We start from the raw sequence: 16,453 nt of genomic DNA, 5'->3' as shown, positions 1-16,453 counted from the left end.
TTAGCTTGAACGCTGAGTTAGCTTAAACATTGAGTTAGCTTAAACGCTGAGTTAGCTTGAACGCTGAGTTAGCTTAAACGCTGAGTTAGCTTGAACGCTGAGTTAGCTTGAACACTGAGTTAGCTTGAACACGGAGTTAGCTTGAACGCTGAGTTAGCTTGAACGCTGAGTTAGCTTGAACGCTGAGTTAGCTTGAACACTGAGTTAGCTTGAACACTGAGTTAGCTTGAACAGACACTGGATAACCTTCTGTGAATCAGGAACACAAAAGTATAGGGAAAAATTAGTGAGAGAAATAGTAACAGAACCTGCTCTAAAACTCTGATGCTGACACAACACAGTCACCCATATAGTGAAAATGAAAAGATGCTAGCTAGACTCTGTTATCCACGTTAACCAACGTGTTAGCCTTTTCGTCAGGGGCGTAAACACGGTGCTTGAGACTCTCACTCACTCACTCATCACATGAGACGTGATCAGGAGACGATAAAGACGAATTCCGATACTCGCTCATCTCCCACAGTCAGTACTACTTCACATAATAAACTTGAAAAGTTCTTTTCATGAACTCTGTTTCGAATATTGCATAAAGTTTTCGAACGAACTCCGTAAGAGCACATTAGGGAGGAGAGATGAGTTCGGTCTGATATGTGTAACGCCACTGACATTAACAAATAGCCCGGGATTTAAATCACCATGGTGTCTTCTTAAAAGGACAAAAGAGATGCTATCGTCATAGTTCATTTCTCCTCAGAGTGCTTACAGCGAAACCGCCCGAGTGTTCAGGCTCACATGAAAGAAGAAGAAGAAAGAGTTCCCTAAAGAAATACAAGGCAAGGATAGAAGGACAGGGCAAAAATGTGAAGGATGGCAACTAAAATCAATGAATTATTTTAGTTTTCTTGTTTTCACTGATTTAAACGGAGCAGCCGTGTAACAATTCTCACAACACTCAGCCACCATTAATTATAAAGAAACTCTTATTATTGTTCTGCATGTTACTTATCTGTCTCTCTGTTTTCGGGGTACTTTGGCCATTGCTGTCATTCATTCATTCATTTCCTTTTTCTGGGCAATTATTTGATTCATAATCTTGGCCATCGTCATCATTTATTCATTCATTCATTCATTCATTCAATCATTTGTTTAGGTTTTCTTGAAGTTTAGTCATGGCTGCCATCAATCAATCAATCAATCAAACGGTTAATTGATTACTTTTCTTGGGAATTATTTGATTTATAAGCTTTGCCACGGTTGCCGTTCATTCATTCATTTCATTTTATCTTATCTTGGCATTTATTGGCTGTATAAGCTTAGTAATTTCTTTGTTCTTACTTTCGCTCGTTCGATCATTCATTCGTTCGCACTTCGATCATTAGCTATTTTCTCTCCGTTGGCCACTTTTGATTTGCACATTGCGGTTAATTTCTCTTGCTGGCCTTTTCCATATCACGGCGCTCTCCTTCAGGAGACGTTTTGCAAATACGGGCCGGACCGGAAAGTAGTGATGTTTCTACTACAGTAACTAAACTCGTAACTAGGAACGAGAACGACCAACGATTAGAATCTGAATTTGGAGTGAGCATATAGTCGATGTTCTCCAGTGTGCTTCGGAAGGGAGGGAGAGAGAGAGGGAGAGAGAGAGAGAGAGAGAGAGAGAGAGAGAGAGGGTCCCACAGAGTCATTTCAAATGACCCTAAAAGGAAAGTAATAAATAAATAAATATATATATATATATATATATATATATATATATATAGATAGGTAGATAGATAGATAGATAGATAGGTAGATAAATAAATAGGTGAATAAAATAAATTAGAGAAAGCAAGAGAGAGAAAGCACGAGAGAGAGAGAGAAAGTGAGAGAGAGAGAGAAAGCGAGAGAGAGAGAAAGTGAGAGAGAGAGAAAGTGGAGAGAGAGAGAAAGCGAGAGAGAGAGAGAAAGCGAGAGAGAGAAAGCAAGAGAGAGAGAGAGAAAGCGAGAGAGAGAAAAAAAGTGAGAGAGAGAGAGAAAGCGAGAGAGAGCGAGAAAGCGAGAGAGACAGAGAGAAATCGAGAGAGAGAGAGAGAGAGAAAGCGAGCGAGAGAGAGAAAGCGAGAGAGAGAGCGAGAAAGCGAGAGAGACAGAGAGAAATCGAGAGAGAGAGAGAGAGAGAGAAAGCGAGAGAGAGAAAGCAAGAGAGAGAGAAAGCGAGAGAGAGAAAAAAAGTGAGAGAGAGAGAGAAAGCGAGAGAGAGCGAGAAAGCGAGAGAGACAGAGAAATCGAGAGAGAGAGAAAGCGAGCGAGAGAGAGAAAGCGAGAGAGAGAGCGAGAAAGCGAGAGAGACAGAGAAATCGAGAGAGAGAGAGAAAGCGAGAGAGAGAGAGAGAAAGCAAGCGAGAGAGAGAAAGCGAGAGAGAGAGAGCGAGAAAGCGAGAGAGACAGAGAAAAATCGAGAGACAGAGAGAGAGAAAGCGAGCGAGAGAGAGAAAGCGAGAGAGACAGCGAGAAAGCGAGAGAGACAGAGAGAAATCGAGAGAGAGAGAGAGAGAGAAAGCGAGCGAGAGAGAGAAAGCGAGAGAGAGAGAGCGAGAAAGCGAGAGAGAGAGAGAAATCGAGAGAGAGAGAGCGAGAGAGAGAGAGAAATCGAGAGAGAGAGGGAGAGAAAGCGAGAGAGAGAGAAAGTGAGAGAGAGAGAAAGCAAGAGAGAGAGAGAGAGAGAAAGCGAGAGAGACAGAGAGCATCCCTTTTCCACCCAGACAATATAAAATCGAGCAAACTGCCCAGAAACCCATCTATAATTAAGAGCCATGGAATGTCTTGCCTTTTTGTTGTGTTTAAATCGAGACACTGAGGCTTCAGCCAGTCATTAAATGAAAAAATACTTTCGAAAAAGGATTAAATGAAAAATACTTCTCACTTGTCATTAAATTGACACGGCTAACCTTTTCCGAGGACAAAGAGACGGTGCCTTCGTGAAATAATAATGCTTCACTGCAGCGTGACGCGATCCGGCATGTTACGTAAGGAATAAAAGCAATAAAACCCTCGGTGTCGTGCTGTTCTAGTAAAATAATCCAGGCTGAGGCGGTGCGATGAAGCGGAGTCACTGTTACCATGCAGAGAGTTGATTATTTTCCTATAACAGCATGTCCTGAACTGTTTTATTCCTCTTGCACCACAGCAAATACAACTGTTTATTTATTAATGAACAACATTGCACCTTTTACTCGGCTTTTTATCCGTTTATAGTTACAGCTAAGATCCTGAAGACTTCCAGTTACAGCGTTACTTCAGTTACGAAAGCGCTGACACTGGAGACTCCTTCCTTAAACCGTTCCTGCGTGGAAAACTTCACCTTGTTAAAGATTACGCATTTCCTTTTGTTCAATCAACAGCACGTGATGGTTTCTTTCACTAAATATCAGCGCGCACGGCCTCACACGCAGTATTGCTGGTGAAATTGCGGACGATTGCACGGCGGCTTTGGAACGGTCGTGAGGCTCAGGAAGCGGCGGCGTTTTTGCCCACCGCGCCTCTCTTTACTCCGTGATTTAAATGCAGAGCGGATGCAGCTGATACCTTGGAGTACATGGCACCGTTGAGCACCTCTCCGTTACGGATCCAGATGATGGAGGCTGCCGGCTTGGCGTTGTCGGCGTGGCACGTCAGGTTAAGCGGGTCACCGGCTCTCAGACTCACCACGGGCGCTCCGATGATCACGGGGTCCTCAGGAGGAACTGGAGAATAAAATGAATAACGCATGAGATTCGCGGTGAGAGGATGGATAGGGCGTCATGATCTCGTCGTACCTTCATCGTTATCTCATGGTCTCGGCAAGACACTACAGGTGAACAGGGTCAAATTGGTAAATCTTCTCCCATCATTAATCTCTGATATTCTTGTATCGTATCATATTTTGGAGCCAAATCATCATTATTTCTAGCGGTAGTGTCTGGCCGTAAAAATAGAAAAGAAAAGCCCAACATCAGCTCAAAACAGAATAAAGCATTTGGAGCGATGAGCACGGAGGGGGGAAATAAAAACCCAACCTGGTGGTCCTGAATAGCACTGATTGCGACCCTCTCTTTAAACACCTCTGATCACTCTGCTTTCCATTCCCACTCGGCTGAATTATTGATTGAGCACGCTGCTCATTAGAGAGCATATCTGGGGCAAGTCGAAATCAAAGGCAGCAAGCAGGTGGCACACCCTGACTACTCCAGAGAGACAGGAAAGAGAGAGCGAGATAGAGAGAGAGAGGTGTGAATGAGTGAAGGAGGCAAAAGGGAGCACTAGGAAGAAGGAGTCGGGGGAACCGAGTTCCCGAACAGACACCTCTGACTTCTAGTTAAAGCCACAGTAAATATTAACTTCCACGTGTTTTCTAGAAAATGACAAGTCGAGTGAAGCTCGGAAAAGCAGTGAGAGTGAGTCGTTTACGTCGACTGGCATTCCGAGAAATTCATATATCTCAGAGGCTTGTCAGGTTTGGCCTTGACTCATCTTTGAGGAACGCTCGGGGGGGGGGGGGGGTGGGGGTGATATATTATCCGGAATTACCTCAACAGAACCAATCAAGTCGGCTCCTCTAGCTCGGGGAGTCGCACACTTCTGAAAGTGAGCGAGCAGCTCTCGCGTCGGAACGTCGTAAATATGGCGCTCGCATAGAAAGCAGTCATTCTTGCCGGGGAGGAAAAATGATCGAGCGTGGCGAGCTGCGAGACGAATACGCAAGCGACAATCTTTACCGTTAAGTAAGGATTCGAACACTTGGGGGCATGCTGTTACGGGAAAATAATCAACGACGGGGTAGCGAGATGAAGCGGAGTGACCGAAACCGCCCTGTAGCACGTACCGGAGCGTTTTATTCCTCATATACCGCAGCAGTTTACCACATTGTAATGTCAGATTGTTATTTTTATCTCTTTATAGTTACATTTAATACTGCAAATAACTTATAGCAGCTAGAAACGGTCGCTCTTTCACCGTTCGCTCTTGAATTTAATCGTCACAACATCGACGAGTTTCTTGAGCCGCTTGTTACTATAGAAACGTTAGCGTATCAGAACGAGCGCTGTGATTTGACCGTCAGAGCTGCCGTTCTACAAAAATGAACCAACACCTTCTGACCAATCGGGATGAAGTGCGCAAGAGCGCTGCGTGATAAACGAAAGCGAAACAATACCTCTACGGTGTATCGACTCGCCGCTCATGTGCAATCGTTCTTCAGGTTCGAGGAACATCTAGGACATTGTATGAAACGATTACCCAAGACAACTCACTTCATCAAAAAACAACAACAACAACTCCTAACTGTCGCCTAACAGTGTCTTCCTCATCTCAACCATTATTAGTATGGTCATGTTTGCAAATATTCCTCGGCGTAATGGCTCGTAATTGACGGTTTAACACGGCCGGTCGATAGATTTCTCCCGAGTGGGCGAGTGGACTGAATGAATCGGCCCGGTTTAATTGGCGCTCGCAGCAGCAGAAACACTCGACCAACACAAGCCCGGCTGCTTGGCACCAAATTACTTTTCTCGCTGACCTCTTGATACACGTGGCCCTTGGGACGTTTCCCGGACTTGATCGGTCTGCGGAGGTGAGGTGAAAGAAGGAAGGAAAGAGAAAAATGGAGCAATTTCACATTGTAAAAAAAGAAAAAGAAAAAAAAAAGACAGAGAGGAGGCGGCGTCAGGGGGAACGTGACCCATTTTCTAATGTACCTGCAGCTGCTCTCTGATCGGGAGATGCGTTCTCTAAGAGGAGGAGCTGGCGGAGAGGGATTAATCACGTTCGGATGCACGTAAGCGTCAGTAATTAGCCTCCTCTTCCAGCCAAATGATCTGCAAGCGGTAACGAGATCGGGTTACACGCCGTCTACACGAAAGCCTCAGCGATAGAACCAGATATGCAAAGGTGTGTGTTTTTGGGGTAACATACGGTGCTGTGCAAAAGTCTTAGGCACATGCAAAAAAACAAAACAAAACGATGTAGAGCAAACATGCCTTCAGAAATAATGAAAGGAAATGAGCTGTAAGTGTTATTGAGCATCTTGCAGAACCAGCCTCGGTTCTTCTGGAGTCTTTGACTGTCGCACTCGCTTCTTATTTCTGCAGCGAAAGCCGGCAGCCTTCATAGTGTTGTTGTTTTTCTTTCTGAAAAGTCGTCTCTGACTCTAACAGTAATATGCTGCTTTCTTTACAAACATTTTTCTAGTATCAACTTGTATACTAGATCCCTTACCTACATGTTTCTTTAAACAGATTTGTCGATTATCCAGCTATAGGCCAAAATCAAATCCCCTCTTTATCTCCAAGTTCTTAGAAAAGGTTGTAGCACAGCAGCTATGCTCGTACCAGCATAGGAACAACATTCATGAAATGTATCAGTCAGGATTTAGGCCTCATCATAGCACCGAGACAGCGCTGGTTAAAGTAGTAAATGACCGACGACTGCTTTTGCACGGTACTGTATTTAAATGCTGTCGTTGAGGAACGCGACATGCTTAAGGTGGCAAAACAAATTCATTAAGAATGTACGCAAAACAAAAGAATCACCTACTTGGACATGTCTACAACCCAGTGATGCTATTATGATTGTAGATAAATATGCGTAATGGATACGACCCGATGATGCGAGGTAGGAAATGGTGGAAAGAGGTAGTGCTGGACAAGAATAAAACCAGTAACGTGGTAAAATAGATAGAGCACGGTCTGTATTGATTATGTAAAACATTTTAATAGGTATTTTATTCCTCTTCTTGCAGCTGAGAGCGATAGCGGTATATATAGGTTAAGTGGTGGCTCATGGTTAAGACGTTGGACTTCTGGTCAGAAGGTCATGAGTTCAAATCCCAGCACCACCAAGCTGCCACCGCGGGGCTGTTGAGCAAGGCCCTTAACCCTCAACTGCTCAACTGTATAAATGAGATAAGTGTAAATCGTCCTGGATGAGCGCGTCTGCCAAATTCCGTAGATGTACTGTAAATTATTAACGCATGAAATAGAATAATTCCATTCAATCTCCTGTCTGCAGTTCTTTTAACATTAACGTGGTCCGGGAATAAAGACGCGTGTTAGGTTTGTATGGACGTTTTATGGCCGGAAAACATCGTCCTTCACGTCCTATTCGCTCAACAGCTCGCACAACCTTTACAAACACGACGTGCACTCGGCCTTGCAGCGCCGACTTGTTCGACGCTACACAAAACAATGTTTGTCATCCCATTCCAGATTATTTGCTCGTGATGAAAAGCATTGTGTACCAATCCTCCTGTCACAAAGCTCAACTGAGAGGCTCAGTACCAGTGTTCAGAGGTGTCCTTGGGTATGTGTGTGTATGTGTGTGTGTGTGAGACTTCACAGTGTTGTGTTCGCTGTGTGACTTAAAGACATTATCTACACTAAATGCCTGTGAATATCTGTGGCATAGTCTGGTGAACAAACTATAATTCCATTGAACACAGAAAAAAGCACATTTTTATTTACATTTGATGTCATTAAGTCCCAGTCGGTAAATACACACATATACCTGATCATTCATGCATTTTACTCAATCAGCCAATCACGTGGCAGCAGTACAACGCATAAAATCATGCACATACAGTACAGGAGCTCCAGATATAGTTCGCGTCAAACAATTTTCACACACAACAAGTCTCTAGAGTTCACACAGAATTATGCTGGGGGGGGGGGGACTATTAAATCTAATGTGCAGCAGTTCTGTGGGTGAAAACGCCTCGTTGAGGAGAATGAGAACACAGGGAGGTTCCGCTAACTCGATGAACCGCTCTGTAGACGCTCGGCGAGCGGAAAGGCATCTCGGAACGCTCAACACGTCGAACCTTGGGACCTTGGAGTCTACATTCTTAGAAATAAAGGTCTCTTTATCGAGTCCTAATGGTTCTGGTTTGTAGCTCTGTGGGAACTATTAAATGTTCGGGTTTCTCTATAGAACACTATGGAGGCTTTGAAAACAATTGTGGCAACGCATCTATAACCTAGATACTAAATCTAATATATATATATATATATATGTATATACTAGAAAAATTGTTTAAACTCAATTGAGTTAGCACAACAATTAACTTTAAGTCTATCCACCTGGGAACTGCTGTTAGACTACTGCTGTTAAACTCAGAGGCTGATTGGCGTGTCTAAAGTGTCCGTAGTGTATGAATGGGTGTGTGAGTGTGTATGTGATTGTGCCCTGCGATGGACTGGCACCCTGTCCAGGGTATACCCTGCCATGTGCCTGATGCTCCCTGGGATAGGCTCCAGGTTCCCCCGCGACCCTGAACAAGGAGTAAGCAGTAGAAGATGGATGGATGGAAGGATGGATGGATATAAACTCAGGATAATAACTAATAAATAGAGTACTCAGGGTTTTTTTTTTTCATTCCCCAAATAGCTAAAAACAAACAAACAAAAAAGCTATTATACGTAGTAGTGGACTCAGAGACTCCATTGTAGGAATGACTCCGCCTCCGAGTTGTTTAGAAGCATAGCCATATACAAACCTATATAAGAAGCAGAAATTACCCAGTGGAGAAGCAGAAAAACATCCAAAGCAAGGCACTATGCTTTCAGCTCCGAGTCTACATTCTTCACTCCTCAACGAGTTCCTTCCCGTTCTCAACTCACAGTGACAGTTTCACAACAGGAATAGCAGAGGAGAGTGTATGACAGAGTATGACAGCTCACCCTCCTCTCCTCCCGTTCCTACAGCTCATTCTCAACCTCAAATGCCATAACACCATTATACACTGAGATTTTATGATCTTCAAAGGCAAATTTGGTGATTCCGGGACTGCGATTCCAGGATGTTGGCGCATATGAAGTTTGGGGTTTTCAAGGAGCGGGAAGCAAAGTACATCTTAGAGGATAGCTGTCAGCGTGATGGGGCAATCTACACGCTCGGAGCTGTCAGTGGAAAACGAGCGGAGCTGCAGATGCGCCCGCTGCATCGCCGCCCCGGCCAACAAAGTGTGGCATTTGAGAAATGAGGACCAGCTGTTCCAAACTCTGTGGCGATTTATGGAAATGAAAGTTTAATGGTGTTTGCGAATGGGTAGTTAGATCACCTCAAGCTCGCATTTACATCACAAAAGGCTCTTTAACAAAAGAAAAATAGGAGAAGGAGTACAATATCCAGGCCTGGGGTTCGAACTACTCCAATTTTCTTTTCAGCCTGTCGTTGTTTGCTTTTTATCTAGATCAATCTACCACAGAGGAGGCAATGTTCAGTCTGATATTAACAGAAGGCAGACAGGAGGCGAGGAGTGAGAGGATTGTTTGGTGAGGGCTGCAAATATTGGCTTGCCGCTCACCTAAAAATGGAAGAAAAAAATAAATAAAAAAGTTTGCTTGCTGACAGTCTTTCCCAAAGCTAGCGCCCCAGCTCAACTCGGTCATTATCTCAGAAAGACAAGGAAAAGAAGCAAGAAAAGCAAATAACTCATTTGCTTTAAAAGGCCAAAAAGAATTGACGTTTCCTGTCATTACGACTGATTTGGACAGAGTACCACATCTTGTTAAACAAGACCCTAAGACAAATTTTTACCACCAGAGTTAGAGTTTTTTTAGGTAGCGTTCACACAGACTTGACAGTCTGTCAAGTCCAGATCAGAATGGAATTGATTTTTTTTTTTTTATAGAGTCCAATAATACAGTCCAAAAATCTGCCACCATTCTGATGCCCCTTTGAAGAGCAAATGTTTTCTCTGCAAGGTTTGTATGGAAGCTAAAAGGATTTGCTTGGGATCTAAATAGCCTCAGGTGTCCCTGCTTGGAAAACTTATTCAGTAGCCAAGCTTACATGATTACTCAAGTCAGCTCTTGCCTGGAGGTTCAGGAGTCATATCGCACTTAAGTGGGGAAGCTAAACCTCGCTCGGATTTACATGACAGCATTAAACACTCTGAGATCAGCCATGGATTATCTACAGAGATGGTCTACTGGATTTCCACAAAACGCCAACAGGCCTCATTGAATTATTTAGCTAAATATCAAGCTCTAGGATGACAGAAGAGGAAGCCCTAGGATTGGAGTTTGCGTGATCCCTAGTGGAGACCGGGTATAAGACTATAGAATTGGCCTTCCCCTGTAAGGATCCAACCAGGGGCTACAAATTCTAAGCTTTACTTGTCAGGGAGAAGAAAGACAAAGTGACTGCTCTAGTTGCGGTCATGCTTCGCTGTCCTCGGTGGGAATGAAGTGACAGACTACACTGGATCATGACACGAGCGATAGATTAACTACGTTACCTCAGTGAGGACTTGGCTCACAGCTTTGTATTCAACTTCCCAGAAGTCTGTGTGGGATTAAATATCAAGCTAATGGCTATGCCCGCGGAGGACCCGATGATTTGTCTCTCCTGCCAATGGACCAGTGAAAAAAATAAATAAAACATAAGAAAGTTAAGAATAAAAACAAATGGTTGCCCTCTCATCTATAATGAATCATTTTAATGGACCTGGAATCGCCAACATCTTCACTTCCCTCTAAGTAAGCGGCTTCGGATTGCTCGGCTGTAGCTTTGGTGCTCATGATCCAGAATAATGAACTGATACCCCTGGAATCCATCATGGCTTTAACAAGCAGGAGAGATCGATAATGATAATTAGGCCTCGTTTTGCCTGCCTGGAGGTGGACATTTACATCGGAATCTCATTGATTGATAATCACAGGAGATTGAAAACATATCTGAGGTCTTTTACTACAGCTGATTAGCCCCGATTTAAGAAGGTTCCACGCGTATCTGATTCCGGATTACTTAGCACCTGCTTTGCAATGAGGACCAAAAAAATTAATAAATAAAAAATTGGTCTTTAAGATCATTTATTTTTCTCAACTTTAGGTGCCGGAACACATAAGTACCAGGCAATTCTATTGCAAACTGTGACCTTTTCTACAAGAGCAGGTCAAAATCATCTTCCCTCCCTAGAAGTTAATAATACAATAATTCGGCATGTCAGAAGACGTTCCCCATGTTCGAAAACCTTAACCGGACAGCTCTGAGACTCTTACAAAGCACTGACACTGGAGACTCCTTCCATAAACGATAAACCTAAACATCCCGACAAAAAACTTCACCGTATTAGTGATCATACTGACCTAGGACAGTGAGGCGAGCAGGTCGAGACCTGATGCCAGCCTGGATGCCTTGACACTCAAAGCTTCCGTCATCAGCGAGCTCTGTCCTCTGGATCAGAAGGTGGTACTCGCCTTTGCTGTGATCACCCACTACGTCGTAGCGTGGATAGCCTGAAAAACAAGGAGGTTTTTCCATGAGTCATAACCTGCTCGTTAACTAACATTAAACGTCATTATATCCACATACAGCGGATGCAAATGTATAACCCAGTCATTCATTTCCCTTCCGATTTTCCTGCTGCGGGGGTTGCCGTGGAAACTACCTGAAATGGTCATCCCTGACTGGTCATCCCTGAAAGCTCCTCTTCAATCCCCAGACATTGAGACAACTGTAAGATATAAGCTGTCCAGCGAGTCCTGAGTCTGCCCAGGGGTCTCCTTCCAGTAGGATGTGTCTGATACAGCTCTATTAGAATCTGACCAGGGGACATCTATGTAAGGTGCCCAAACCATCTCAACTGGCTCCACTAAATTCTGAGGGTTAGTGGCGTTCCTCTGAGGCTATCCCAGATTGCTAAGCTCCTCACTCTATTGTGGAAATTAAGCCCAGGAACCCTGCAGAGGTACCTCATCTCAGTCACCTCAGGCACTCATGACCTCATTCTCACCCTATTGTCCATGCCTTATACCACTGATCATCAGCACTGTTCCTGGATGTCTATATGCACGTATAACAAAGAGTGATGGAGGAATTAATTAAAAAAGAAACGTTTCTTTTGGTGGTGGTGGTGGTGGGGTGCCTACTATTGTTAGTAAATGTCTTACTTCAAAGATCATTGCTTAATATTTGTCAAGCTAACAGTTCTTGATGGAGCAATCCAACGCAACGCTTGGCTGACTTTGGCCCCCCATTAAGAGGTAAACCTCCAGTACTACAAAGCCATCCGATCGCATATTAAAGCAGACGTTTTCTTTGCCGAGTACCTTGAAGGCAAACCGAGCTAAAGAAGGTGGACTGCAGTATGATGGTGATAGCCCATTGATTCATGCTAATTCAGTGGAAATGAGCAGTGTGCACTCCTACATCCCATTAGCTTTACTGTTTCGCTGATGGTCTCATCTAGAATCAATGTAGTTAACTTTTATCATTTGCTGTCCTGCGGCTCCGTTTTGCTTAAAATCTACTGAAGCAGAACATCATCCTCTTAGAGTAGGGACCTATTATAATCATTTTTCACTTTCCTTTCTTGTAACAGTCAGAAGTGAAAATAGACCGATAAACCTGCGGAAAAAAAAAAAGCGGTATAGGTTAAGTGTTAGCTCAGCCACGATTTAAGTAGGAGTGGGCTTAGGAAACTGGGATGAAAGATGATCAAAGCAATAACAGGGAAAGAAGAGGGTTAAAAGAATAAGGCTGATATAAAAAGAGAAAGACATCCGAGTGTCACCGTGATCGGGTTCAGCCCGTGTTCATTTCCAGGCGCTTTATGAGCGGAGCTGACTGAAGCTTGAGAAGAAGACCTAAGGCTGTCAAATACCTCTCCTGCTTACTCCATGCTCGAGGTTAAACGTATCGAGAAGACCGAAAGACGCTAGCTAGACTAGAATAAGATCATTTACCTGCTACGATGGGACGGTACACCTTAGATCATAGTCAAAACTTTAGGTAGATGTGATAAACAATACGATCGTATACTAAATTTGCTTCATTTAATCAGTATTAATACACTTAACTAGCTAGCTAGCTGGCCACATGTTATTATATTACCATTAACCATAAGCTATCAAGTTCTAGCAGAATTGTTTAGGCCAAAAAGACAGGATCGGGCAGCACATGGGAGCTTTTACTTACAAACTAATATATTTATGATTTGTCCAGCCCTGCTTTATCATTACAACAAAACACAAGTCTTCCATCACTCGTTTACGGCTTACACCAAGTACTAGGAGTAAGACTCTTGACTTGGCGTTAATGTACGTTAATGAGTGGTATCTTGTCTGAAAATGAAGGCCGTGATGAAGAATTACAGCAATCCACCAGATTATCATCACAATGTGGATGTTTTAAAGCAGACTCCGCCTACATTCTGCACCATGGTAACGATTTGGAAACCCCTTCAGCCAGCCATTGATCGCCCACAGAAATGAAGAAGTGTTTATCCCATGTAGCAGCTGCAGAGGAGCGGTTATTGAGCAGCTCACAGTGTTTGGCTAAGCGTCGGATTTCAGCCCTCAGCACCTTTATACTGCAATCCAATGAAACCGCCACCTCAGGGGGATGCCTTCATGGCTTAGAGTGAGGCAGAGTTAGTGGAACGGGACAGCCGAGCCCTTAGAGGCTCAATTAAAGAGCTCGGGCCGTGACTAAACGCCGCCCAAGGCCGCTGCTAAAAAAGACAAATTTGCGGCGAAGCTAACGCAGCAGCTGACACTTATTCCATCATCGAAAGGACGCTTTAAATCAATAAACACACACAGGCTGGACTAGTTTCTCCCAGCCAACAAGTCATCAACAGATGTGGTCCAGATAACAAAATGATGACGATACGTAAGTTTCATTAATAGATGATGATTATTTTATTTAGTCCACTTTATGAGTATTCTTTCCATTGGAGCGCTCAAGGGATCTAAATAACGTACCGACGTAGACGTTTAAATAGAACATTTAAAACTGCATGCACCGGTTCGAAATGTAGGTTTGAGTATGGATTTCGAAAATCGAAGAATTCTATTTACATAATGTATAAATATTTACAAAATGAATAAATGAATAAATACGTACATAGAGAATGAATGGGGAACAAAAACGGGCGCGACACAGCTCGGACGCCGTTCGGATGACGTGCTCGTATCACGTATCCTCACGTACGTCTTAGGGAGTAGACCTAGCATATACGCATCTTTTTTAAAAAATTTTCAACGGAGATGTCCAGAAAATGAAAAATGGGAAATTTTGGACGCCTCCCAATCCCCATGCCCCTCCCCCCCTTGACTCCCACACCGTCAGCGACACAGGCATGAACGATGTGTCCACGTGTTCGGCTTGGTCCGGAGAATCAGGAAATGAGCATTCTGAAAGAAAATATTTTTCTCGAGTGGTGTAAGGGTATCGGTAACGTACGTGTCTCGTGATTGGCGATAAAAGGGTCACACAGCGTCGTTCACCAAAGCTCCGATTTCAACCCCCCCCGTCTTTCTTCCTAAATCTTCAGGTTAAAACAAAGCAAACATACTGTTGTAAAACATACGCGTTCCTCTTGTCACAATTAAAAATGGGCTTCGTTGACCTGGATTGTGCTTCACAGGTGCAGAAGTGTTGTTCAGGACACACGTGCTTGGTGTCTTTATTTGGGTTATTGCATAAATTAACATTAAAAAGAAAAGAAGAAGATATCGGATTCCTCTACACGCTCAAAAAAAAAAAAAAAAGGTACTAAACTGCCCCGTTCAAGGTCTCTAGGGAGGTGTCCTTCACCTGGAAACGGCGATACATCGTACTTTTAATAACATAACTGGACCATCAATCTCATTTTTAGAGTAAAGCTCCATAGTTAACCTACATACACCTAACTATGCTGTACTAAAGGTACCAAAAGGTGCATGTTTTGTTGTAGTACCACAGTGACAAGGAAAGCTACAGTGTAGTACCCTTTCTTGTGGCCCTAGAGTCAAGCATCAGTACTGCAAATCAATACAACCTTCTTTTATTTCATGATGAACTCATTCTCATGGGCGTGGTCTTTTCCAGGATGACCCGCCCCCATCTGAGGACTCAATGAATGGTTTATTGGGGATGATAGTGATGTAAACCATACGCTATGGCCTTCACACTCACCCTCACCACCCAGCTCAGAGAGAGTTGGGAGATCTGTAGCGATCTAGAAATAGTTAGACAGTGCTCTCCTCCTCCTCCTCCTCTTCCTCCTCATCATCTCCAAAACACCTCAAGGTCTCTTCAGTAGACTTCCAGACACGTCGATGCTAAGATGTTGTTGTTGTTGTTGTCGTCGTGTTTTTTTTTTTTAAATTGCCTATCCGCCAAACATCCACAGACATTTAAGAAATCGAACCTTACGGCGAAATATACACCTGCGCACAACAGCGTGGAATGAATTCTCTTTCATTTCACGGTTTATAATGCACAAGATAATAACGCGGAGTGGGGCCAAATTACTTCATTAAGAACACCAAATGTGCAACTGCAATGCGCGTTTCAGAAATTATGTAAAAGTAGGCGAAAGCGTGAAATTTCAGCGTGTACGATTGTGCTACAGTACTTCCAGAGCGCGATTTCAATTTCTTTTAATTGCAAGCCCCGCCCCCACCACCATTTTACTACGTCCGTGACGTTCGATTCGATTGAAGACAAAGGCCACGCCTTCTCAGAGCGAAGTGCAAAGAATGGCGACATGAAATACAAGTCGTGTTATGTCACCGACCTGACATGTCCCGATTAACTCCGAGAGCCAGGCCGTCTTTGACCCACAGGACCATGCCGTGATAGCCGGTGATAGCGCACGGTAGAGTTACAGGCTGCCCTGCCACCACGACCACGTCATGAGGCTGCTGAATGAACACAGCACAGGATCCTGAAACAGAAAAAGAAGAGAAAAAAAGTTGAAGCACAGTCGTATCAGTTACATCAATTACAACCCCGGTTCCAAAAGAGTTGGGACGCTGTGTGAAATGTCAATCAAAACAGAATGCGATGATTTTGACACAATAGAACATGGAACGCGTATCAGATGTTTAAACTGAGGAAATTTACCGTTTTAAAGGGGGGGGGGAGGAGGAGGTCATTTCGAATTTCATGGCTGCGACACGTCTCAAAAAAGTTGGGACGGGGGAAACAAACGGCTGGAAAAGTAAGTGTTGCTAAAAAAAAAAAAAAAAAAAAAAGAAACAGCCAGAGGGAACATTTCGCAACTAATTAGGTTCATTAGAAACAGGTCAGTAACATGATTCGATATAAGAGTATCTTAAAGAGGCAGAGTCTCTCACGGAGTTACTCTTATCACCCAGAAGTTGATTATTTTCCAATCACTACACGTCCTGGAGTGTTTCATTCCTCTTCCAGCACATCAATTAGCCAGGAATTAAAAGTGAAGAAAAAAAAAAATAATGAAAGTAATCACTTTCATTATAGCAGCTATAAACGAAACAGTTTATTCTCTTACCAGACTCAAACAAACAAACAAACAAACAAACAAACAAACTTCTGACACTTCCAAAGCAAAGCACTGACACTGGAGACTCCTTCCATAAATGTTAAATACGTTTCCTCATAGAACGTTTAAACAGAGCAACAATTATGTACTTAAAAATAAATAAATAAATAAATACACAAAGTACAAAAGCTAGCTTAACGCTGC

At 43.4% G+C, this 16,453-nt stretch overlaps 1 protein-coding gene across 1 annotated transcript in view; it reads right to left on the bottom strand.

Moving 5' to 3' along the window:
• The window catches only part of kirrel3a (kirre like nephrin family adhesion molecule 3a), a 53,865-nt gene that overhangs the window by 27,159 nt on the left and 10,253 nt on the right, over positions 1-16,453 (bottom strand). The window contains exons 3-5 of the mRNA XM_053645855.1: positions 15,521-15,758; positions 11,103-11,252; positions 3,565-3,722 (exon numbers count right to left, since the gene is read on the bottom strand). Coding sequence (XP_053501830.1) covers positions 3,565-3,722; positions 11,103-11,252; positions 15,521-15,758 — 546 coding nt within the window. The remainder of the gene's footprint in view (positions 1-3,564; positions 3,723-11,102; positions 11,253-15,520; positions 15,759-16,453) is intronic.

This window comes from Ictalurus furcatus, chromosome 16 (assembly GCF_023375685.1).
Source record: "Ictalurus furcatus strain D&B chromosome 16, Billie_1.0, whole genome shotgun sequence".
Taxonomy (NCBI): Eukaryota; Metazoa; Chordata; class Actinopteri; order Siluriformes; family Ictaluridae; genus Ictalurus; species Ictalurus furcatus.
The sequence above is the reverse complement of the archived record's forward strand: the minus strand, read 5'-3'. Positions and strand labels throughout refer to the sequence as shown.